The sequence below is a fragment of the Acipenser ruthenus genome, chromosome 12 (genome assembly GCF_902713425.1).
Source record: "Acipenser ruthenus chromosome 12, fAciRut3.2 maternal haplotype, whole genome shotgun sequence".
NCBI lineage: Eukaryota > Metazoa > Chordata > Actinopteri > Acipenseriformes > Acipenseridae > Acipenser > Acipenser ruthenus.
The window spans coordinates 40,885,505-40,911,508 of NC_081200.1; the positions used below are offsets into that span (position 1 = coordinate 40,885,505).

The 26,004-nt window shown below is 42.7% G+C and overlaps 1 protein-coding gene across 12 annotated transcripts in view; it reads right to left on the bottom strand.

The window, feature by feature from the left end:
* Window positions 1-26,004, bottom strand: part of LOC117416601 (microtubule-associated serine/threonine-protein kinase 2-like) — a 115,303-nt gene that overhangs the window by 24,679 nt on the left and 64,620 nt on the right. For 5 of the 12 annotated variants that reach the window (XM_059035150.1, XM_059035149.1, XM_059035147.1 and 2 more), the window contains 3 exons: window positions 9,811-9,902; window positions 1,993-2,068; window positions 945-965 (listed from right to left, as the gene is read on the bottom strand). In XM_059035150.1, coding sequence (XP_058891133.1) covers window positions 945-965; window positions 1,993-2,068; window positions 9,811-9,902 — 189 coding nt within the window. Of the gene's footprint in view, window positions 1-944; window positions 966-1,992; window positions 2,069-9,810; window positions 9,903-16,933; window positions 17,166-21,596; window positions 21,807-24,398; window positions 25,495-26,004 lie in introns of those variants that run through there. The other 7 variants (XM_059035151.1, XM_059035148.1, XM_059035159.1 and 4 more) reach the window with 6 other exon arrangements.

A 26,004-nucleotide genomic window follows, 5' to 3' on the forward strand; every position in this document is an offset into this window, starting at 1 on the left:
AGCTCACAGTCAAACCTGGAATGGATCAGACCTGGAATGGATCAAACTGCTACACAAGGCCAGTTTTATTTCCCATCCCTGAATTCCAACACTAGAATTAAATACCACAAGAAAACACTGGGGAGCAAACCTGTTTGCTGAGTGACTTACAAAATGTGTCTTATTGCAGGCATATTAGTGTGCTGCTGAATCATCAACTGGGACTGTGATAAATGTCATGTGACATGGCATCCCTACTGCACAGCCTCACACAGACACTACCCATTTTGACTGAAAGGAATGTTCATTTTCTCCAAAGTGGCATTCATTGAAATTGAAAACAGAAATGCTGTACATGCAGCGTACTGCTTAACAATGTTGTGGATGGATTGAGGGAGCTGGAGCAGAGAGAATGTTTCTTCATTGGGTGCAGGAAGGAAGCAGTCATTACACAGCAGATCCTCCTTCCAATCAGTGTGATCAGACTTTCACTGCAGTTCACTATTTCATTCTAGTGGAGTCAATTGGTTTCACAGCTGTACGTAATACAGCAGACCAGATTCACAAAGCTCTTACTGCAAATGGTCATTAGCACAATATTTATCAAAAAGGGAAAAAATAAATAAAATCTTCAATTCTATAACGAATAAGAAACAACTTAAGATGACTTGGAGTGCCAGCATTAAATGTGTGACCTGTTCATTTCTGATTTGGTACATTTATTTTGTGTGTGCGTGTGTATGTGTATGTGTATGTGTATGTGTATGTGTGTTTATGTGTTTTGTCCCTTTCTTTAAAAACTGTGTTAATGACACGTTGGAACAATGCCCTTTGAGAGCCTGGCTCACTATGTCTCAATGGGGCTATGGGTAAAGCACTGAGCACAGCAGATTTCACAGACTCAGACATGCACATTTCACAGACATGCGCTGGGGAGTGAGGAGCAGTGTGGGGGGTGTATTTACCTGTCAGCCCTGTGCCCGTGGCTAAATGGAAGGAATGACACAATGTTAATGAAACAGTATTACAAAACAGGTGACTTTACAAACAGTGTGGGAAAACAGAACAATTAAAATACAGTAAATCTGAAGCCATGAAACTCCCCCTCTTTAGGTCCCGGATTAGATCCCTCTTGAATGATATTAGCTTTTGCCACCAGCAGCTATTGAACAAAACAGGCTCCCAATAACTGCTTTTCATTATAGTGTATAACTCCAAAAACAGGGATGGAAATAAGACTCCCACTGCAAAGCAGTGGAATCCATTCCTGGCTTTGCTATGAGTTTAATAAGACATACCTGAGCTTGTTACCTTATACACTGTGGCTAATCAAGCCCGTAGTAAAACCTGGAATGGGTGAAACTGCTCTGCAATAGGAGTCTTATTCCCATCCCTGAAAGATATACTGGAAATGCCCTGAGTGGTAGGGGTGCAGAGGCTAATAAGAATAAAAAGAATAATGTAATCCTCCTCTAAGAAACTACAAATACGTATTCAGGACCTTATATAAGCACAGCACTAAAATCGGCTGTGGAACTACAGGAAGTGTATTTGGCCACCTTAAAAGGTTATATTTCATTAACCCCCAACAGATGGCGCTCCTGCACAAGATCCTAAACTGAATCGTTCTCAACTATCCGGCCAAAATCCCCACCTGCCGTACTGCTGCACACACCAGTCTACACCATTCATCCAGCTTTCTTTCTGTCATTGAAGTTCAGTGGATACCTGGCAATTGCATGTGCCAAACCCGTGGACACAGTTAGACTTTTGCAATCAACACCACCTAACAATTAACACTCACCCTTTCTAAGCAATGATGAGGATGGAAATTCGGCACTTTGTACTTGGTATATTAAGTGCATGTTCAACAATGTGCTGGAGAATTGGGTGGTTCAAACCCCAGTGCGCTTTGCTCATGCTTTGCAAGATGCAGTCGCCCCCAGTGAAGTGTGACACAGGATGCAGTGATACACGGAGAGAGCTGCTGTATCCGCCTGCCTGCCTGCCTACCTGCGCGCTGGGACAAAGGAGAAGTGAGCAGCAGCATTCGGGGAGAAGTTCCTGGGGCTGTCCAGAGGGCTGCTTCCTGCAAGTGAACAGGGAGACACATTCCACAGGTTAGCTCTGTCTGTGCTTTAATCCCTTAAGGTACAAAAGGAATCGAGCGGTTCTAAAAAACGGTACTTTCTTAAAATACATTAGAGAGTGACTCAAGAGTGAATCGCGAGGAGGTAACTGACAACGTGGAAGACCAGATCCAATCTGACAGTACACTTTATTGTCATGCACCTCACTGCAAAAATAAGAATGTTAGCATCATTTTGTTTGTGGGACACATGTGTCTCTTGCACCTTAAAGGGTTAGGAAGAAGAAAACTCATGTTGCACTCACACAGCAGCTCCTGCTGGTGGACACAGTGAACTCATTCCAAGGAGCTTTTGCAGCATTTGAAACCATCCATAACTTCAATCAATCAGTCAGAAAATCTGATGTCAAATGTATGTCAAGTAGACAGACGTCTTGGGCTCATGCCTTCATCAGACAGTGTAATGATACAGCCTAGACTACTAGACTGATGGAGGTATTCATATGATACTTAACCTAATAACTTGCTATAAGAATACTACTGCAAGAAGTCTATATTATTGAGCTGATGACGTTTCTTATTAAAGTTACTGTATGTCTGATGCCTGAGTCAAGAACTTACTCTTAATGCTCTAGTTTTACCTTTATTAGTATGTTGCTTTAATTTGGTGTATATATATATATATGTAACATACTACAAAATATTCGGCTGTAACAAGCAAATCAAAGTTTAATCTTTGATAATTTGGGTTACTGTCTGTTATTTTACATGGAGGTTTATTTTAAGCCCTGACACACGCCTTTCCCTGTGAAAAGAGGACCAGAATTACTGTAAGCAGGTTACACACGACAGAATGTGCTAGAAAGTCAGGTGCATGATGTTACGTGGCATTTAAAAAGAACAGACTGTGATCCTACACATTTTAAACTGGTAATCTAAAAATAAGTCCTGGGTGGCATTCATTGTGCATTGTTTCAAATGCACTTCACTGTATGACACAAGGCTTTGTTGTTATTGTACAGTTTCTGCAGCTGGGGACTTATAAATTGCTCTCCTTCAGACATGAAAGCGCACTCAATGACTGAAAGGGTTCAGAAAGCTGTGACATTATTCTCAGTGAATTCAAGCACCACCGTACCTGTCGTTTATTTACAGCATAGTCCAGAACTCCTTTAAATCTGTTCTGCAGTAAGCAGAGACGTTCTGTTAACAGCAAGCGCAATAGCGGTTGTTTAAATTGTTCTGAGATCAGTGCAGTCTTAGGGTGCTTTATTTAATACATTTTGTCATCCAAGATACAGGTGCGCTACATAATCTTGTCACAGTGATTCCCTGGTTTTTATATTGGTTTTACAGCAAGGCAATGAGGACACACAAGCAGTCTGCCGATGTAACAGGAGCTTGTTTACCAGAAGACACGTTATCAGACGGCATGCGGTGGGGAGGCATTTTAGTGTTGCACACGCTTCGGTTCATAGGGCTACCCCACTACCAGCCGTGAGGAGTGTTTTCAGAAGCGACGTTTGCTGACGAGTTCAGCTGACAAGTAGGACCACTCTCAGATGGAGACACACCAGCTCTAGTGCTGCTAACAGTGGTTTGCAAGCTGAGACTTTAGCCAGCATCCCAAAACCTTGTTTTGATGCCAAGTTGGAGCGACAGCAGGTTTAAACAGCAAACGAAACGGCTGCTTTATACATTTCATCTTGGGTGAATGTTTCTGCTGGTTCATATGATGCTTTCCCCATCTTTCTGATGCTGTACCACCATAAGAATGCTTCACTAACAATTTAGCCTCAAGGGGTGAAGCTTCAGCGTACTGTGCCATGCAACAGAACATATATTAGATTCAGGAATCATCCAAAACAGTGGTTGTGCTGTTTGTTCTAAAAGATGGGACACTACCACAGTAGCTATTTGCAATATAATTGAAATACGACTTCCACTTCCACTTCTAATGGTATCCCACAAGGGCACTAATACAGAAGTAAAACTAATAGAGCTAAACAGTCTAGATTTACAGCTGAATAATGGGCAGCAACTGAAATCTACACCACAGAACTGCACCATACTGTACTGTAGATTCATATTGTAGACATAGTGTAAGTTACATTTCAGCTTCAGTAAGCAATCCTAGTTCATGCACGATCATCTGTTTTCCTTCAGCAAAGACTTGAGCTCCTGAATGTCAAAATGTCAAGGGTTCTCTCGATTTCCATCTGTCAGCGATGACAACAGAAACATGCAGAGCACTCAGGCTGCTCTCCCTGCACTGAGAATACTAACAGGCCCCTACCCGCGCATGCATCTCCTCCTGCTGCAACCAGCCCTCTCACAGCACAGAGCTGTGGGGCTGCCTCAAGGACCCCTACCCTCTCCACATCTGCTCCAACATTTCCAATCTGCTGCAGCCCTTTCCTGCTCTGCCTCTATTCACAATACTGGTACAAAATCTTTTTTTTGCTAAAACACTGTTCACTTGTGTATCGCCAGGGGCTCCTTGACTTGGGCACCAATCTGCTCTATTCTAGTGAAGACAGGCTGCACCTTGCTTTTGCAGCTGCACAACAAGAGCCCTCAGAATTACCAGCCCGTTTTCCACCCTGCTGGAGATTGAGATTGAGGGGTCAGGAGGGCTTCAAATACCTTCTGAAAAGTCCTAGAAATCAAACAAGTAACACAATGGAAACAGGAACCACTTGTACATACCGGAGAACCCTGTTTCTATTTAAACGTCTTTAAACCTGCCGGCCTTGTTGATAGAGAGCTACAGTACAAGGGCATCTGGTAGCTTTAGGACTTCCTGGTCAGAACCCGTCTCACATGCAGCTTAAACCCTGAACTCACAGCTGAGGTGGTGTGCCATGGTGCTCTAGTAGCTAGCCACGTGGCTGTCTACTGTTTATTGTTTGCAATACAATAGAAATTGCATATTTGATAAAACATGATTATGATGAATGCTATGCAAATAATACCAAATATAATTCAATTCCAGCCCCATTGCACAGCTACTACAGTACACTCGTACCACAGTCATTGTACTGTGTGAAGGATTCTTCAGTCCCAGAGAATAATGATCCTATTAATCTTCCAAATCATTTCAAGGTGTTTTTGCAATAACCCTGGCAATGAATGCACACCCGGTGACTGGGTTATAAACCACCATATGAATTATACACATCCTCCCAGAGGAGCTTAGCGAAGCTTCAATATTAATAAGCGCATGCTTCACTGTCAAAAAATAAAAGCAGTCCGTACGGAAACACACAGCTGGAATAACCGATTTATTGTTACACAGCTAATACTGAGCTACTGAGGAGATTTTTTTTAACTGCAGTGATGCTGACTGGAGCCAGGATCAGCTCCAGACCCCTGCTCCTGCCTGCCCTCCAGCTTCAGCACAGTGCCTACAGAACAGCACCAAATAAGGGGAAAGAATCTCCACCCAACAAAGTCTAGATACAGCTAGAATTTACTGCATGTTGAAATCCAACACATCTGAAAAATCATCCAAGGAGCAACATGGGTCAAAGCCCTTGCCTTTCACTTTTGCAGGACGATCTCAAAAAGGGGAGTATTGTATGGGCATGGAGACCAATCTGCTCCTTCACCCCTTAAGAAGGTGGTCCCTCCAGGGCAGGCTGTAGGCATGCAGGCTCGCTCACGGAGGAATGTGGTGAAGCTCATACTGACGCTGATTCTGCTGTAAAGGTAGACTCAGCAATTAAAACAAATCCAATATTTCCACTATGAGATGCATCGACATTCTGGAGTTGCTCTGAGAGTCTGCACAGCTCCGTGCAACGGGGGCTCAGGAGGAGCAGCTGGGCTGGTTTTCCAATTTGCAAATGGAAAGATCGAGCTTGTTCACCCAGTCTCTGCAAATACCAGCCAGAGCTTCCAGAGCAGTTTTCTTTATCCTAGTATATTACCGGATGTTTAATGAAACTGAATGAATGCTTCTAATTCCAGCTGAATTAGTAATGAAATGCAGTGAATGAGGAGCAGTGTAGGCACAGTGATTCTTTAAGGTCTGTGACAGTAGTATATTTCTGTGGTTTCTAGTCAGTGATTGAACCTTGAACAGTTTGGAAATTCACACCTCAAGATGCATTTATTGTTTGAATCCCCACTGTACAAATAAAACTGCAGGTTATGGCAGGTATGGCTAGATCACTGCAGCACTAAATGGCTACAAAATAATCATAATAAATCTTTTTGTGCACTTAATTAGGATGTCTGCTTGAATCCCAGAGTTCTCCAAGTCCCTTGGCTAGGTAGAGTAGCAGTGAGATAATTCAGTAATAAATCATGAACCATCTGCCATGGTCATGCAGAACTGTTTCCCTCACTCTCAGGTGGAGAGCAGACTGACAGGATAAGAGGAAGGGTTCCCAGCCCTGCAAAACATCACTGTCCCCAAGCCGTTAATTTACTTCAAAAGCAATTAAACCATTAACAGACGGAGCAAAACACTGCATGAGCTACCTGTACAGTACCTGGGTAACTGCAAACATGCAGCATCAACGACCATGATCACTAACCTCCCTGTGGCACCTGCAAGATGCTTCTATTAAAAAATATAAATAAATATGAAAAGTAATGAATATATCACTATTTGGGAAAAATATCATTTTATGGTAGGGTTACAGTACTGAAGAAAACCAGAGAATAAAATGGACTGTGACGTATATTGCTATTATTTTACATTTAAAAAAAAACAAAAAACACATCTCCAAATAAATTTGATCTGAGGCACATGGGTTGGTACTAGCATGTCATTCTAAGTGGAAAAACGTGCATTTACCCATATTTGTTAACTCCAGCTTCTGAATCCACATTCAATAATACTGCAAAGCTAAGGGGTAGGGTGGGCTAGTCGGTCAGAATACATCTGCAAATAAAGCAATGCTCCCCAACTCCCCAATTAAGTGCCATTGTCCTCATTTGAGGACAGGCTACTTTGTAATGTTTTAACCTGTTACTTTAATGTTCTCTTTATTTATATCATTACGATAACGTGACTCTAATTTTGTTAACCGTAAAAAAAAAAATTAAGCAATGCAATGCAGCAAATTACATAAATACAGCTTGTGTTCTGCTTTTTTCAAAGAAAAATGAATTAATGATCTGAAAAGCCTCAACAACACATCCTTCCTTTAAGCCCTCAATGAGCTCAATAGAACATTTCAGTTCAGAGAAGGCTTCAGAAACACCAGGCTTGTTATCGATGCAACAGCGTGCTGTGTTCCTCAGTGAGGACAGGCATCTCTCTGCTTTGATCTCGAGGCACACACAGCAAGGGGGGGGGGGGGCATGACTCTTTAAATGACAAGACGTGTGGTGCTCAGCCCTTCATACTGCAATATAATCAGAGCTCCAGGTTAAAGGAGCTCTCCTGTACTCTGCGGTGTCGAGTGGCAGGATACTCAGTTACCCATTCGCTACTCTTCCTGAAGCACTTGTGCTCTTAAGGGATAAACATCCAGGTAGCCAATTAAATCAATAAAAAAAAAACAGTAATCAAAAGCAACAGGAACTTCAATTGAATTAAAAGCACCTTCAATTGCTTGTCCTTAGGCTTGCAGTTTAACAAGTGCTTGACCTTTTGGATCATGCACAAAACAAAAACGTATTATTTTGTCTTGTACACAACATGCTCCGTTTCATACAACAAGCTCCAACACTATAGCACTTACATTACCAATAAAAGAGGTACAGCATGCACCATGCACCACTCAACCCAGGTATTCTCAGATCGGGTCTTTACTATCAAAAAGCTCCCAAGCATTGTGAGGATTGTCGGAAGTAAAAGCAATAGAGCCCATCCTTTTGGTTTTGTAAACAAATGAATGTTACCCTAGCCGCAAGGTTTGCTGGGAAAGAATCACCAACATCTGTCGGAAAATGGCATTGCATGGAAACTGGGTCTCACTACTCAACTCGGGTAGACTGTCAATGGGGGTTCAGGAGCGGAGAGCGGAGAACCCCGGATCATCCATGCTCATGGAAACGAGGTATTGTCAATGTTAATCCCGTGCCCTGAAACAGTGTAGGGGTTAAATGCTGCTGGTGTGGCACACTACAGTAAAGCTCTCTTATTATCCAGACAGAAAGGTCAATGAGAAAGCTGTCACCCCCAACAGGAATTATTCCAGCCTTGCAATAACACTGCCTTCCACTCTCAGTAAAATCCACACAGCACAAGCTCATCATTAGTCAGGGTTGATCAGTTTAGACAGGTATCCTCAGCCTGCATTGCCATGGAGCTTCTTAATTCCCTTCATACATCACAAATAATCTGCTTCAAATGGAAATGTATTAAACTGCAAAGACTGCTTTAACATGCCACCAATGACAACTCCAATCCCACGCACCCTTCTGAAAGTTTCCCATAGAGAATGCATAGCACAGTGTAGTGAAAGGCATAGGTAAGCACTGTAAAGAATAGCGAAAAGGTATGGTAAAGTATATTAATAAACATGGCAAACTATGGCAAATGCAAAGTATAACCATGGGAAAAGCACAGTAAAAATGCAAAAATACTGTGACCATTCCTTCGGTAAAAACACCACAGACTTTGGGTGGCTATGTTCAACATAAAACGCATACAAAACCCAGGACTCATTTGCTAATAGAATAAAAAATAAAACAGTCATTGCTAATTCTTAAGTCAAACATTTTCTCTTTTTTTTTTTTACAAGTCTTCGGACATGCTCTCCACAGGTGAGGGTCCAGTGACCCTCAACTGATTGTCAGCACCTGATTTCTGTGAAGAGCTCAATCCGAACAATCGAATAAATTGTTTCGTGCAGCAGTAGTCTGGAATAGCGCTTTCCATGTATAAGAGAAGTGTCTGGAAGCTTCCTCTTTAAAAGAGAACAGCATGCTCCTCTTCTCTAATGAAACGCTGGACTTCTGAACACTGTGTGCCACTCACTCCCAACTGCGCCACTGCAGTATGGAAAAGAGAGTGGTACACTTTCAATTCTGGCATCTCAAGTGTTTACGGCACGTTGTAAGCGTGCTTCCTAGTGAGCACTTGTCAGCAGTACTTCGTGCTCGCAAACAAAGGGACAAGGACCCACGAACTCTGGAACAGAATGGTAATGGAGTGGAACCATTGTCCTCCAAAAAAAACAGGGGCCCACAACCAGGGGGCTCTTTCCTTAATCATTAAATACAATTAAAAAATAAATAAAGCATGAGGTCACCATCAGCTTACTTTCCTACCTCGTTACCAAGGCTGTGTCCATTAAAAAAAAAGGAAGCCACAGCCTGTCTCAAGCAGGCTATCAGTGGCAGTTTGAGTGTGGGAGATTGAAGGTAATCCCATTCAGAAGCACTGGCAGGAAAAGGATTTTATATACATGTATAGACAGTCTTTCCATAAACCAATCAGAACATACACCTGTATACACTGTGAGTGTCATTCACTTACATTACATTATGAAAAATCTACAAGGGGTCCTTACCAACGACTGGGTAGCAAAACTGAACACACGGTACTTTATTCAGACAAGATTAAAACTATACACCTGTAGATCACCAGCAGCAAAACTACCCAGAACACTTAACTCATTTGTTTCATGCTTTACAACTGTATGGTTTTCTCAAAAGAAACAAAATAACAAATTGATAAAATAATGCAATGAAAAGCTACCCACAGATCCCTCTCAAAATCCTTCCAAAATGCATCCGAACCCGATAGCACAGTTGGGGGCGAGTCCCGGGCTGCCTACCTGTGTGTCCGTGGAGTGGGGAATGTGGTCTGGGTAACGTTGGCGAGGTGCCCGATGTCACTATGAGGCTCTTCCTGTTGCTGGTCCGACAGCTGGAAAAAATACAAACACACCACGGTCAATACAAACCCTGCCCCTCGGAGAGTCAGTCAGCATGTGTAAAACAAGCAGGGTCCTGCAAAGATTGATCTGCGCAAAGGGCCGGATGTGCACAGCTCTTGATTACAATGTGTCCCTCCCTTTCCACTGCTTTGGCACAGGAAAGTCTGTTAACGGCGGCAACAAGCAAGATTCCTTCTATAATTCATGCTACTGTCGATTAGACTGCAGAACAGATTGCTTTAATCCTGTTGATGGCACAACACGTACAACACGTTCAGCTTGATAACTGCACTGTGCACACTGTAGAGCTGTGTGCTTGGTCTGGTTCATGCATGTACACAGGGCAGCAGACTAGGGTGTCTCATCTTGGAAATGTCTATTTCATAAATAGCCGCAGACAGCGCTATCCTAATAAAAGGAGCTTGCTAAACGAAATCTCTAATGAATGAAGTTCTCCCGCCCCTAAAGATGAAGAGAAAGTCTGATTAATATTCCCTCCCAGTGAGACGGCAGGGCTGTTACTGGTTCATTGAAGGAGGAATCGTGCTGTGCACCAGGAAAACCAAATCCACTGCATATATCTACTTTACCACCCTTAATAGAGCTGTGAAGAGACCAGGTTTTGAAATGAGCTTAATCAGGCCAGTGTGTAGGAAACAAGCTCAGGTGTGTCTGATTAAACTCATAGTAAAACCAGGAACGGATCAAACTGCTATGCAATGGAGGTCTTATTTCCATCCCTGTACAGTATAAAGGCAACAAGCTGTGGCTGTAGCATAATAATCCAGAACAGAAAAACTACAGGTTTTAAGCAAGTTCCCTCACCAACTCTGTTCCAAAACTTTTTGGCAATCTCTAAGTAGAGTGAAATCTTGCTTATCCTACAGTTCCGATGTTAATAGCCCCTCGATATTAAGGCCACCCCACTATTCAGGTGACATTTAGACGGTTTCCTTGACTGTCCAGAAGAGGTTTCACCGTATAACTTAAAACAATGATGACCACTGGTCCACCCAGCACAAAGGGGTGTTACAAGTATAGACAGACTTAATACATGGGCCTTGCAAACAAGTTCTTAATCCTTGATATTTACCAAAAGTAAAAGATGCAGGCAAACGTTAAAAGGCATTTGTTTTGGATCCATCAACATTGTAGATTATCCACAGCCATGCATCTGTCACAGTCATACACCAGCCACGTATACAGTATCCTGTGCTGACATTTCTATTGATTGAAGTGCGTGCGTAAAAACTGCACCCAAATGACAGAGCCCATTCCATGGAAAACATTCTGTTAACAAACACAGAATAAACGAAGCACCCTGAAGTCTGCATGTTAATGACAACAGCAGGTGCCTGGCATCAGAAGCTGGATGTGAAAGTTCTGCCTTAATTACAGTAATTGAGAGAGGAATTGGGCTTTGCACTGTGTACCGCCATAGACAAGGAGATGAATTCACTTTTCTGCGAGTTATTCAGAAGTGATGTGCAGTGAGAAATCCCAGTGGTTTTGAATCCTGTCTCCTGCTGCATCATTACAATTAATGATCGAGGTCCAGGCGACAGTATCACATTCAAAAGCTGTTAAGGATTTACAACCCACTTGGACACAAATAAAACACATTGTTAAACCAACAGTACGTCTTCATAACTTTAAAAGATTAAGCTTCCCACCAGTTCTACAGGTGTTGATGTCCCACTTGTAATTTAAAAGGACAGGGCAGGTCATTATGGGCTTCCCACAGTTTCTTTTTTATAGAAATCGCATTAGATAAAGAACAGCAAATACTAAAAGCAATTTTTCATCTCTTAACTGAAATGGCAAAACTCCATAAAAATGCGCATACATATGTATGAATTTTCCTAAATCTCTAATGTATTTCAGCTGTAATTCTATTCTAATTTAATCTAATACTCATCACTGTATAATGATATAAATGAAAATCCTTCTCTTATTACTGATGCTAAATGTCATTATTTCAAGGTCTAGGGGGGTGAAGGGGGTGTAAAAGTAGGTGATTGAAGTGGATAAGATCCATGTTCAGGCAGCAATGCAGTCTCATGCATAACATAGACTGCAGACTAATACATACAGTATATAAAGTTCAATGAGCCAGTTCTGTGGGTTTTCTTTTTGCAGAACATTGAAGACTGCAACTTGCAGAGAAAGAGGAGTTCTCCCGCAGGCATTTTGAAAACATAACCTTGAAACCTCCTCATAGGTGAAGAAAGGACTGCCTTCCCCCGAAGAGGCCTGTGTTACTGAGAGATAATGATATCTCGTGCTGGGGAAGCTCCCCAGCCTCATTACCGAGGCTGGCTGAAAAACATGACCTCATCGGGGAACAAGCCTGTCTGGAACTGGCTCCCTCCCCGAGATCCGAGGTCGTAATCTTGGATAGGATAAGAAAACCCAAACTGGGGTCGATTTGCAGCGTACTTCAATCTTCAATACAAAGCGTCAAAACAGCTCCAATCTGCCCATTTAAAGAACATTGCCAACCACTGCAATCTGTAAAAATCAATTCAGAAATTATAAAGATATGTTTCTGAAATTGCACCTTCCAAGTACAACAATACATGCCATTGTTATTATTATACAATGAGTAGAACAGCCTTCCAACACCAATTTGAAACATGGCAGGTTATTGGCATTTACTGTAAGTAGTTGTCATGTTGTTACCATTAAGCACACAGTGTACCAGTCATCATATTTATAGGCTACCTTTTTGCTTCGTGGCTTTTTTTTTTTTTTTTTTTAGACTTGTATTTCTGCAAACTTTAAAAGAAATCAGCAGGTTACCAGCCAGCTGCTCCTCAAAATCAATCAGCTGAAAACAATGCATTTTTAAAGCCAATGCATCCAGTCTGTCTCCCCTTGCGTTATGATAATTACTGCTGTAGACACCAAGCCATGCGGATCTATGTTTCTTACCAGCACACATCAAGCATTCGAGATTTTGCACTACGGTAACCAACAGTAGCATTTTCTTGGCTAGTTTAACTTCAGCATATGCCTCGATCTGTCCCTCCGTCTGTCACGCTCTGCATGGTGAACACCATCACTGCCAATCCTCACCAAACCAGCAGTTTGCATGGAGCGGAGGTTGGGCGCGATCCGGCAACCCTGTTGCACTGCAAGCAAGCGTCTAAACCCCAATGCAAGCGAGCCAGGCTCATCTGCATTCGTGGTTTTAGAGCTTTTAACCTCATCTCATCTCATTTCATCTTATCTCATCTAATCTCACCGACTGTACAGAATCCGTGGTGGTAGTGTATCACACAACCTGATGCATCCCACTGAACCTCAAACGCTAATGCAAATCCTTTCCTTCGAGTACCGAAGCTACTGTAGTGAAACCCACACCCAGAACAGTGCATGCGAGTGTCTGTGAGAATTGTGTCTATATAATGACAGGAAGGGTCTAGGGTTAGGATTTAGGATGTGCACGCTTCAACAGGCTTTCCGCAATGAAAGATTACACTGTAAACACAACCAAGTGTCACTTCAAGGGTTAAATATATTTGGCCCGCTTTTCATTTCCAAATCCACGCCTGATCTGATTTGACAGTTGCCCTGTTTGTACTGACATCCCCAAGAGAAGTGTATTAATAATTCAAACAGCCCTCATCTGTTGCAGCTGCATCAGATACACAGTACCCAGCACAAGACTAGAAAAATGTCATGCAATATCCAGTTTGCTGGATCATTAAAAAAAATAAATAATGAAATGCTTTTCTCTTTTGTTTTGTTGATATAGATAAACACGTCTGCTGGCAAATGACTTAGCTAAGGTTGGAAGTATCATTGCTTGGTTTAGAAACACGTTTGCAGCAGAAAAATGCAAAGGCAAAACGGTGGTGATGGACATTTTGTTCATAGTAACATAAACCGATATATACCGCAAGGATGGTATTTACAGTGCAGCATAACAGGAATGATGGCAATACCATAATGTACCTATCTCTGGTAAACCGCAAAACCGGTATAGTGCCTACAGTAAAAGGGAGATCTATCCTTTCTGTTACCAATACTTTTTTTTGACTGGCCAAGGCTGTTTTTCTGTTTTGTTTTTTATGTCAAGAGTTCACTGAATGCAAGAATAACCCCCTCCAGACGTCAACACACAGAGGGCATCGCGGTGAGACACGCTTCTCTGTTGTCTTGCTGACAAACTAAATGAAAGAGCATTCATTCCAGATAAGAGACGCGAGAGCAGAGAGCTCTATAATTTAAAACAAGAAATGCTGACACGCTCCGCGCAGCACAACAAAAGAGCCTAATAAACCACTCAAACTGGAGCGGCTGGCAGAGCAATAAACAACAGCACAGGTGACCGAGTCTTGAGGGAGGAAGCAGGGTGGATAAACACTGCCTCGAAGAAGGAGGAGAGGGGGAGGAGGGAGGGGGGGAGGGGGGGAGGAGGGAGCTACAACCAAAGCAAGGGCTAAGCAAGGCAAGGCAAGGCAGGGCGTAGTGCTGGACGAAACAATTATTCTATTATTAGGATAAGCTCTCCACAGGTGACGGTCACTGGTGTTGATTGGGCTCATTTACCATTTGAAACAAGTGAAGAAAGAGTTGCTTGGGTTTGTGTGGATTGCTGTTCTCTAATAAAAGCCTTATAAACACAAGCAGCAGTTTCTCAGGGATGGAAATACAGTAAGACTCCCATTGCATAGAGTTTTGATCATTTCCTAGTTTTACAACACACACCTGAGCTTGTTACCTATACAAGCTTGTATTAAAACCTGGAATGGGTGAAACTGCTAGGAGTCGTATTTCCATTGCTGCTGTCCATGTTTAGAACTGTGTGTTTTACCCTTCTATCAACCCACTCTTTCGAGGTGCAGATATGTACTCATTTGCTTCTGTTGCTACTAAATTGAAACGCTCCTGTAGTAGCTAGAAAACGGACTTTGAAACTCAGACTTTGAAACCATAAGACTGCAAAATGAGAACGGGACATTCAGTTCCCAATCGTATTAATTAAAAACAGTCGACGCAGGCGGCACAGAAAGCTGTTTGGTCCTGAACAAAAATATAAATCCTGGTATGTTTACTGCAGTGCTTTCATCTAGTTTAGTCTTCTGCGCGCTCTCTACGTTATTTGAAATCAGACCTTTAACATTTCAGTTCCCCATTTCAGGTACTTATGGCTTTGTCACTATTTCACTAGCAGCAGTAGGAGGTTATTATAGTGTCAAGCTCCGCTACAGCCCACGTGTTTAAATGTTTAAATCCTCAATAAAGGCATTCCAAGTGAAAGAAGGGAAGAAACAGCTGCTTGGGTTTGTGTGGATCGCTGTTCTCCACACAGTCTAAGAAAAAGCAGCAGTCATCACAAATCTGAGCAGCTGTTTCTTCACTTGTTTCCCACAGAATGGTAAATTTTCCCAGTCAACAGCGATGACCCTCACCTGTGGAGAGCTTATCCGAATAACCGTTTCGTGCAGCACTAGTTACCAAGTATTACCTTGGCAGGTGACCTGTGGTGTACAGAATTACCCTCCAGACAAAGTCAACTACCAGGCAGGAATGCCTCAAACCAGAGTAAGGGTTCTATTTCTGAAACAACAAAGGCATCACAAAGATGCTTCAATAAGGCATAATATACAGTACAGTACACCTGCTGTACTGCATGTAGGTCAATGCCACTGTATCTTGCAACGGCAGACAGGCATTCTCTCTAATCTCCTGCGCAGCATCTTCCACTGAATTTCCCAGCCCTGTTGCAGCACAGAGCACAGAGCACAGCTCAACAGGACATCTTCACCAGCAGGAGACATACTGTGTCAGGGAATTACATTTTCCTTTCTGAAATGATGCATCAAACAAACGAACAAACAAAGTCTCCCTGTCTGCTGCAGAATGAATGAATGAATAAATGAATGAATGAAATTGATATCAGGTTTCCCCTTGGAAACACACCTGTTTCACCCCCAGCCGCTACTGTCATAAAAAGGCATCTACAGGTACATACTTCAAAAGACCCCTCTGTTTTCACTGCCCAGATTGCAAATTATCTAAGGACGTGTATATCTTAAAGGCATGACTTCAACAAGGGAATCTAAGACAGTACTGAACCTACTTGCATGTTATTCCTAACCTAGGGCAGCAGTGTGGAGCAGTGGTTAGGGCTCTGGACTCTTGACCGGAGGGTTGTGGGTTCAATCCCCGGTGGAGACACTGCTGCTGTACCCTTGAGCAAGGTACTTTACCTAGATTGCTCCAGTAAAAACCCAACTGTATAAATGGGTAATTGTATGTAAAAATAATGTGATATCTTGTAAGTCGCTCTGGATAAGGGCGTCTGCTAAGAAATAAATTATTTTTATTATTTATAACCTCATAAACCATTACATTTTGCATGTTCTAATCTTCCTGTATTTTCTTGAACAGTAAGTGCTGTGCCTGAACACTGTGGGCTATAATCTCTTTTTCTGTGTTACTGCAACCCATTTAAAACCTCAATGTCCTTGTTGCTATGCAAAAAGCTGTATGCTGCACTGGCAGAAAAAAAGAATTGCATTCAGCGAGCCTCATGTATCTATCATTAAATTTATTCAGGAGTTCGAATTGCAGCTGCCAGCTCTTGTAATCTGGATAACCCCATATAATCCCAAGATTAAAAACCATGCCGGAAATGTTGAGAAAAACAGAGCCCTCGATTGCAACAGCCCACGACAAGCTTCGTTCAAGAAAATGGTGCCATGCTGTCTAAGACAACACGAGACTTCAGCCACCATTGATCTGAAAAACACTTTCTCCCTGCAGATGATCTGATCTGCAGTAGAACACAACGACATTTAAAACAGCAGCACTGAATTCAGCAGCTCCAGGCATCACAGTGCCTAATGAATACAGCATGCATGTGTACATCACACAAACACCTTTCTTATTAAAATACCTGACCGTCAGTTTAAAAGCCATTAGGACAGAATCACTCTGAAGCACTGCTGCTGAGCTACTGTACAGAGCGCTGTTCCCTGACCCTTTAATTCATTTTTTCTCTATTTACCTCTTGGATCGTCGCAGCATGTTGGCGTCAGGAAGGGAGAAATTGGATAGCACTGTCCAGAACGAGTCAGACATGATCCCTTGGAGCTGTCATGGCTGTAGAAAACTCAGCGCAAACGAGGCATGAGTGAGTCCGGCAGCAGCAACTAGGAGAGGGTGCAGAGATTCCCTATGGAGCTGGCAGAGCAGAACAGAGAGACAGGAGGGCAGGGGGTGCTTCTGCTTGTGTTGTCTGCCCAGCCTCACTGTGTGTGTTTTCTCTCTCTCTATCTCTCCTCCCCACCTTCCTCCTTAAACCTCTTTGTAAATGCAGCCCCCACCCACCAAACTCCCTCTCTGAGGAGGAGGGAATTGGAATTTAAAGGTGTATTACTGTACTGTAGCTTCAACAGTCTGCTCATAAGAATTAAAGAATGTTATCATGCTTCAGTTACACAATTTTAACCACTGCCTTGAACCGGTGACCTTCTGGTTACAAGCCCTGGACTTTTTTTATGAAGTGATGAGTGAGACACTCCGCACAGCATGTGTGGTAAGTACAGAACATTCTCAACACAATACACGTCTTGAAGGATGTTATGGCACAGTGTTAATGGCATTCATTTAGAGAACACGATACACGGCATGCAGTCATCTGAAATGCCCCCAGAGTACAACGAACGTCATAATGGGATATCTCTGCATGCAATGTGCCTGTACAAATCAATTTTCCGGAAAATGTGCTAACCACACTGCTTACACCTCCCATTAGTCAGGTTACTGGACAATGCCCTGCATCTTCATGTGGGTTTGCACAGCGTACAGCATGAAGTGTGTAAAATAAGGCTTTGGACAGTTCTAAAGTCTTACAGGTAACCTTAGAAGCCAGTGCAGGCACACAAAGAGGGTCCTCATAATCCCACGAATGAGTGCAGGAACAGGTTAAAAACATTCATATACAATCTAAAGTTTATCGGGTTGTAGCCAAATGCAATCCAACACCTCTACAGGGGGCTAGGAGTATATGAGAAGAGTTTGGTGAAGATTGCTGCAAAATACGGCAGTTATCGTGTTCACCCGGTACAGTGTGATGGACAGAGACGCGATCAGCGTATAAGGGTCCCGTTTTTTAACGAGGAACCTAAACATGTATTCTAATACAATTCAAACAAATGCAATAAAAAAAATAAAAAAAAATATTTTCTTCACGTGAACAACATGCAGGCTTTCAGATTCACTTGAGTGAATTTCTTTCCCTAGGAAGCTGTACCTTTGAGACTCGTGCTGCGTGTGTCACTTTCCTGAGAGACCTTCAGCACAGCCTGCAGCAGGTACACAATGAGTCACAGACGGTGCTCAAAGTAAAAAACACAAATAGCTACGATAGAAACTGTACAGTTGATTTAACAGTATTCTTGTCATGGGCATCGCACTCACAATACCAGCATTACAGGCTTTTAAATAAGATTGTAAGGTTAAAAATTCAATACCCCAGACAATTTAAAAAAAGAGCCAAGCTCCCAGCGACACAAGCAGTAGACTGCAAAGCGATAATAAGTAACTAACTAATACTGACAGCCCATAGATCTTGTTCAAGCTCTACAAAGATCAATGGCTTCCTGCTTAAAAGGTACAGTAACCACACTGCCTCCACAACCTGGAACAGCTTCCAAGAGCATGGAACGAAGAATGCCACGGCTTGCTTGCCAAAAGAGGCATGGGTTTCTGCATTCCAACTCACTGTTCACGTGGTAGACTGGAGGTGTTGAGGAATCTGCAAACATTTCACAGGTGGGAGAAAGAGCTCAATCAAGTCTGCAGTTCAATGTATTACAGTTACACCAGAGCTAAACTGATCTATAATACGGGCCAAGTCCTCATAATGAAATAGCGGCTGTAAAGCAGCTGTAGAAAATCAAATTTCAATATCATAATTCTGTGATTATTGTATAAAGCGTCTAGGAAAAAAGGCATTTGTATTATGGCAGGGATGGCAGACTCCCATTGCATAGCTGTTCGATCCATATCGAGGCAGTGTGGGCCAGTGGTTATAGTCCAGGGCTTGTAACCAGAAGGTCACCGGTTCAAATCCCATCTCTGCCACTGACTGACTCACTGTGTGACCCTGAGCAAGTCACTTCACCTCCTTCTGTTCCATCCTGCAGATGAGATGTTAAATCAATGTCCTTTTGTAAGTGACTCTGCATATAATGCACAGTTCACAGCCTACCTCTGTAAAGCGCTTTGTGATGGTGGAACACTATGAAAGGCGCTATATAAAAAGAACGATATTATTATTATTATTATTATTATTATTATTATTATTATTATTATTATTATTATTATTATTATTATTATTAATAAGACACACCTGAGCTTGTTGCTTATACACTGTGGCTAATCAAGCACATACTAAAACCTGGAATGGGTGACTTTGCTACAGTATGCAGTGGGAGTCTTTATTTTCATCCCTTTATGGGAAAAGTTACAATCAATGAATACTGAACCAGATCCAGTCCTAGCTGGGTTAGATTAGGGCGTGTCTACAGTATTGTATACTACACTACACTACACTATGTAAATAGCCTTGAATTCAATCTTGTAATCGCACCACAGATGGCTAATGAGACACTGACCTACTGTACTGTAGCTGCTTTACTAATTCTTCCTGCTTTTCATTTGCAGACCCAGTCATCAACACCAACAGGATGCCAGGCACATGCTGAACGCTATACTGGAGTTCAGCCACTAGAGGTTTCCAAAGCATGAGGCTTTAGGTGTTGCATTCGTTTTCTTACAATTAGAAGAAGTTGCATTCTATAAAAGTTTTTTTTTGTTGTTTTTGTTTTTTATAGAAAATGCTACAATTTATGTTGCAAACCGAGAATGTAAATTAAGTCATGCAAACACTGTGCAGATGGCAGGCTGAATATTTCAACCATGGACAATGCTAATTATTGTCAAAAATGACCTACAAAACTGAACCCTAAGGCTCTGAGTGCTAGAACAATGTTCTCGTTTTGAAGTTTCCCTTTCCACAGTCACTTCAAAACGAGAGCATTGCACCAGCTTTTTATATTATCTCCATAGGGCTAATGTATTGTACAGAACACAACCAAATACAAACAAACACATACTGTGGTACATTATTTCCTGTAGCTTTTTTTTTTTCTGAAAATAAAAATAGTATTGGACAATTATCTTTTAAAACAGCAGTGATGTTGAGAAATGGCACCCCCTGGTGTAAAGTCAGTAGAACAACAAGACTTTCACTGCATTTTTATTAATAGTTCATTAATAATACATACATGGTTTTAATTGTTCAGTCTTATGCTAAGACTTTTTGATCTCTCAAGACAAACTTGGTGATTGCACAATATATGCCATTCAGTTCTCCAATCTTTAGCTATGCTGTCGGTAATTCTTGCAATACAAAAGTTGCCTTGCAAACATCAGTCTCAGTTGTGTGCTGTACAATAATGCAACTGCAGGTGGGAAAATGTTGGAAAAAATGTTGTTTGTGGTTTTTTTTTTAGAATGTTCATGCCTCTGCTATTCAGTAACTCTGGTATGAGAGGTCAGTGCTGACCCTGCAGACTGTACAGCACAGTCCCTACTATCTGGACAGACACGTAACGTCCCAATCGAGACCTAGAAACTCAACCGAAACACTATCCAACCCAAAGACAGCTGACCACCAGCCACCCCCCAACCCCCTGTCCACTAAAGCTGGCAAACACCAGCAGAACATCCCTAATATTCCTCTGCACTCCGAATGAATGGTCAGAGACGGACAGTCGAGTGCTGTTGCAGGAACATGCTGTCCCTCAGCTGTGTAAACGCAGCTCCTGTCATTCCTGTGAAATTGGAACCCGAGTCCTGTGGCAGTAACCCTGCCTCTCAGTGCCCAGTGCCTAGCTGTTAAGCCACTGGTTTTAATAGATGTAAATAACAGTCAAGACTTGGCACCGTCCGACGCACAGGGAATCCGCACAGCTGGCACCGTATCCAAGTAAACAAAACCAATACCCAGGAAGCCTGGCAGGGGTGGGCTTTGGCTGCAGACAAAGACAGGAACTGTGGCTCTGACCCAGGAGACCACCACCTCGGAGAGAGGGAGGATTAACTGGTGAAATGGGTTTGGAACAAACTCAAAACACATAACTTGCCCAGTCTGAATCAGTCAGCCTTGTCTTAATACACCAACAAGTCAGTTGGCAGAAGTAATCTGCATTGCGAATACACCAGGGAAGTACATTACCTGGATTAGACGAACAAATGAGACACGGCTAACTGGTGCTGCAGCAGTGCAACACTCATTTCAAAGAGCAGCTGCTGTCACTGCTTATCTCTTAGACGCTTCGGACAGAAACAAAAATGTATAAAGCAAATATGCATTTGAAAGCTACAGTCTAAGCCTTGATCTGCCTGACTGCATCACAGAGATAAAACTACTGAACAGTACCGGTGGAAGAATTGTGCAACACAGATTCATTGTTATTTACAGCAAAGCGTTCTATTGAGCACACAGCCCTTAAAACAGAACATACCAAAACTGATGATGAGGACAGCTTAGTCAAATCAGACTGCATGCCTGAAGTTTCCAAAACAAAAACAACAAACACATGCGTTTGCCTCTGATTGCTAGCCAGCACACACAGCTGCACTCCATGCCAAATCCTTACCTCCAATGGAAAGGGTTGCCTACAGCCAGGCTCAGGGGGCTGAAGAGGTTCAGCTGGCCCGGGAGGAAGCCCAGGGGAGAGGTGGACACGGGTGCCTCTGCGCTAGCCGGGACGTGGAGGTACTGGGGACTGGGACCCAGGGACGAGGGAGAAAGGAGGTGCTGCAGGACATCGCTGCTGTGGCAGCGGTAGTGTGCCGTGGGCCAGATTCTAACCAAGCAAAGCCAAATCAGAAACTGGATCAGAACTCTTTCTGGGGTCAGAGCTAGGGAGCTCTCCCCTGTTCACAGTACACAACTCCCTTTAAAAGATTACATTCAAATAAATCAGTCCAATCGGAGAATAAAAAAAAAAAAAGCATTCTCAGCACAATTTGACAACTTTACTGTTGGAAATAAGCCAGGTACTTTTAAAGCCTATCTAGTATACAGCTTTTTGATCCCTATTGCACAGTCCCTGATAAATCAGACACCTTCTTAAAGGAAGAGGTTTACACAGAGACGTACCATTTATTAACATGCCCAACAATGTGCTTCCTGTATGTGATGCTGCTGCTCTCCCCCAGAGGGAGCCACGACTGGGGGGCCCTTTGAACACAATCCAGTCTGCACGATTCTGACTTGAATTTCCAGTCGCCAACATAGATAAACATTACATCAAATACAATAGAAAAACCAGCAGTTGTTTATACATAAAATTGACTTTTTTAACCAATTAAGTAGTACAGTACTTGTGTTTTAACTGCCTTTACTGTATGCTAGTATACTCAGGAATGGACTGAGTTACTATTTGCATTACTTTTATATTATTGTGCCACAGTAAAAAGATTGGATCGTTAGGTGTTCAGAAAATATCATGTCCGACAACAAGGACTGAAAGTGATGGTATCAAGTATCAGGTGAAATGGGTTAAGGAAGCAGGTGCCAAATCAGCAAATCAGCTCAGGATTTAATGCAATTTGAAAGACACCTGCCACACGCTGCCTTAAGCTCTGTTAATTACCATTCTGTGCCAAGGGCTGTCTGATCATACAGGCTTGCGGAGATCTCCTGCAGGTAATCCAGCCTCAGCGAAGCCTGCCTAATCATACGTGCTGGAGATCGGAACTTTCAGACATCAGAGGGTCATATAAAGCAGAGTTCCAGCCCTGTATTTACAAAAGTTGTGCCCGTTGGTTCAAGTTAGAGAAGCTGCCAGCTGAGTACAGAGTCTTTGGTGGATGTTTAGAGAAACATGATGATCATGTACTCCAAGGGGACCAGCAACTGGAGTGAAAGGGTTTTATAGCTCTGAGTGGAGAATAAATAGGAATACGTTGGAGTTTGAATTGTGTGCTCAGTTAACTATGCATAGAAAATTAAAACATGTCAAGTGGAGATGACTGAGTGTTCGAAAGATAAAGTTCAAAGACATGGTTTCAACATGTACTATACCAAGCTCTGGCCAGAGAATATGTATGTACTGACCTATATTTAAACTATGGTGTATATCGTAAGGTGATGGCTATACAGAGATGATTCCAACACCTCCAGATCTCCTCTCCACCCCCTGAAGGAGTCCTATACAGAGACGATTCCAACACCTCCAGATCTCCTCTCCACCCCCTGAAGGAGTCCTATACTGAGACGATTCCAACACCTCCAGATCTCCTCTCCACTCCCTGAAGGAGTCTTATACTGAGACGATTCCAACACCTCCAGATCTCCTCTCCACTCCTGAAGGAGTCCTATACAGAGACGATTCAAACCCCTCCATGATCCTACAGTTAAAACTTTTCAGTGCCCTGCTCTAGAGCAGACTGTAGAGAAGAGAGATCTGCATGACATTTCAAGAACGATACCAGAGAGAACTATCGTTTCGTGGTCAATTAAAAAACGACAGTATTTGACACAAATAGATTTCCTTCTGAGGACGGGCTTTTAAACCAAGTGAAATGCAAACCGTCTTTTTCCTTTTTAAAAATGACCTCCTGTTTGAGATCCAATGAATAAAGGGCAATTAAGGAGTGGGTAAGGTGAGCCACAACCTGCTTCCATCAATCATTTTCACACATGACATGAAAGTGCCTCTCAAGCCCTGAGCAGAACCCTTGAATCCCAACCTCCCCAAATACAAAGGCATGCCAGACTGCACATGCACACTAATATGGGTACTGTTTATACAGGCCACGAACCGCCAAGGAGCGGAACCATTCTCGCGTTCACAAGGTGTGCCCAGAATAAACTTGTTTACAAGATTAGAACTCTTTTCTTGTTCTTCTGATCCAGTTTGTGTCAAACACTGCAGTTACCAGAAGACTGTTTAAAGAAGTCAGCACATTCATGGTATAGAAAGGCAGGTACATTGAAATGTATAATGTGTAGTGTTCTGTCATATAGATGTAGTCTATTTGTTTATACTGTCCCAGTATTGCTGGGGAAGTCTTTCGAGTAACATATTGTATCTTTTTCTGTCAATACATGCAGTCCATACAAATCGTCAATTCAAAGCTCCATTGCTTGTCCTGATCCCACACTGACACACACTACAGTATATATTAGTTCTATATAAAAAAAAATCCAGATTTATGCACTGTAGCCACACACATAGACGTCCTTTCTTTCTGGGAAGGTACGGTAAACAGCGTCACACGGTAACAGGTAGAAAAAACAAAGCTCTGTCAGTTTACTTGCAGGTCATTTGTTGGTCATGCTGATAAATGAACAGATCTCAAGCACACTGTTTTAGAGTTCTTTTCAATGCTTAAGATGAACTGTTTTAGAGTTCACACAATAGTTACACCACTCTGAACCTAGTGCTTACTGGATCCGCAGACTGGGGGCTCCGGGGCGCTCTTTCCTCTTCTTCATGACTGGATTATCGACACTCAGCCTCGCGGCCAGGGAGCCAGAGGAAGAACGGACAGCTGGCAGCTGTCAGGAGTCACTGGAGGGATCCTGCCATCACATACTACTGGACAATACTGAAAATAATCACAGGGACACCCAGCACTCTCCAACCTGGCTTAAAACACACACTCTAGACCTGGCTGATTCTGGGAGGGACAAAGCAATGCAAACTCTACTGCACAGTGCTGAGCTTCAAGTTAGATCAACACTTCACTGTTTTTAAAATGACTCAAGAGAGAGCTGTATACACTACAGCACATATCCCAAACTAGCCATGCTGGGTTAATCACAATGCAGCTAGGCAACACACAAGCTCCTAGCTACCTTGATGCATACTTCACTCTACAAGTTGGTGTTAACTCCCAACATACTGAACTCTGCACTGGCCTGACTGTACAGCTCAACACAGGAGCCGGACTAATTAGTCCTGGCAGAAAAGCCACCAGGCACTTGCTGAGCTCCGAGCTGTGCTGTTCCTTAAAGGAGGAGGCAGATGCCCAATTCTATTATTAGTTTTGCTGCTCAGTGACAAACATGGTTGGAAGCAAAGCAAATGCTTTTTTTTCTGTTTGCTCTGCTAGAGGCACAGACAGGGGCTGACAGCAACATTGACCTGTAACAGAATCAATAAACCAAGTGAACTGAAAGAAACTTACTGATCAGGAACAAAAACAAATAGGCAAATACATAACGCGACCCCCAGACGCCAGCTCAGGAAACCAAGGAGCTCTATATTCAGAGACACAAGCTCTCAACGCTGCCCTGGTCAGACAGATCCGGTAACACTGCAGGTACCTGTTACAGCCACGCTCACTGTCTGTACAGCTGTCTGGTCCTGAAGGTCCTGCATCTCCAGTCCTAACGGACTCACAATGCGAGTGATAAGCTTAGTGCATCAACAACACTACTGCAGACCCCACTGCCCCCAACTTGCATTAAACACAAGAGTGTTGGGACAGAGCGCTGTGATGAAATCCCACACCCAGAAACACGCAGCTGTTGTCCGGCTTAGCCAGACCTCCTAGGGCTTTGAGTAACCCCCTCCATTCCTGGAATCAGCAGTACAGAGCTCCCTGCTCTTCCCAGCAACCTGCTATCTATAAACAGCACTACACTAATTATGAACGCAAGGACAGTAGATAGAGAGTTGCTTTCTGTCTCCTAGCAGAGTTACACTCTGTTCTGGGTCTGCTGGGATCCCATGCATTGCCAATGTGTAAACGACTATTACAGTACCATGTATGTCAGGGCTGGATCAGTAATCCACTACACAGCGTAAATCGATTTATTGTAAGTAAAATCGATAAATCAGATCACATCATACAGAAGATCGCCAACAATCAGGTTTCTGAAAGTCATCTAAAAAGGTAAAAGCTAAAAGGGATTTTGTTTCTTTCTATTCCTGTATAAAACCTACTTGTCCTGGATTTGTCCATAAAGAGATTCTGGGAGGGGCCAGTTAAATAAATTCCAAGTAATTTAATCTGACACCTGCACACAGGATAAAATGCACTAGAATT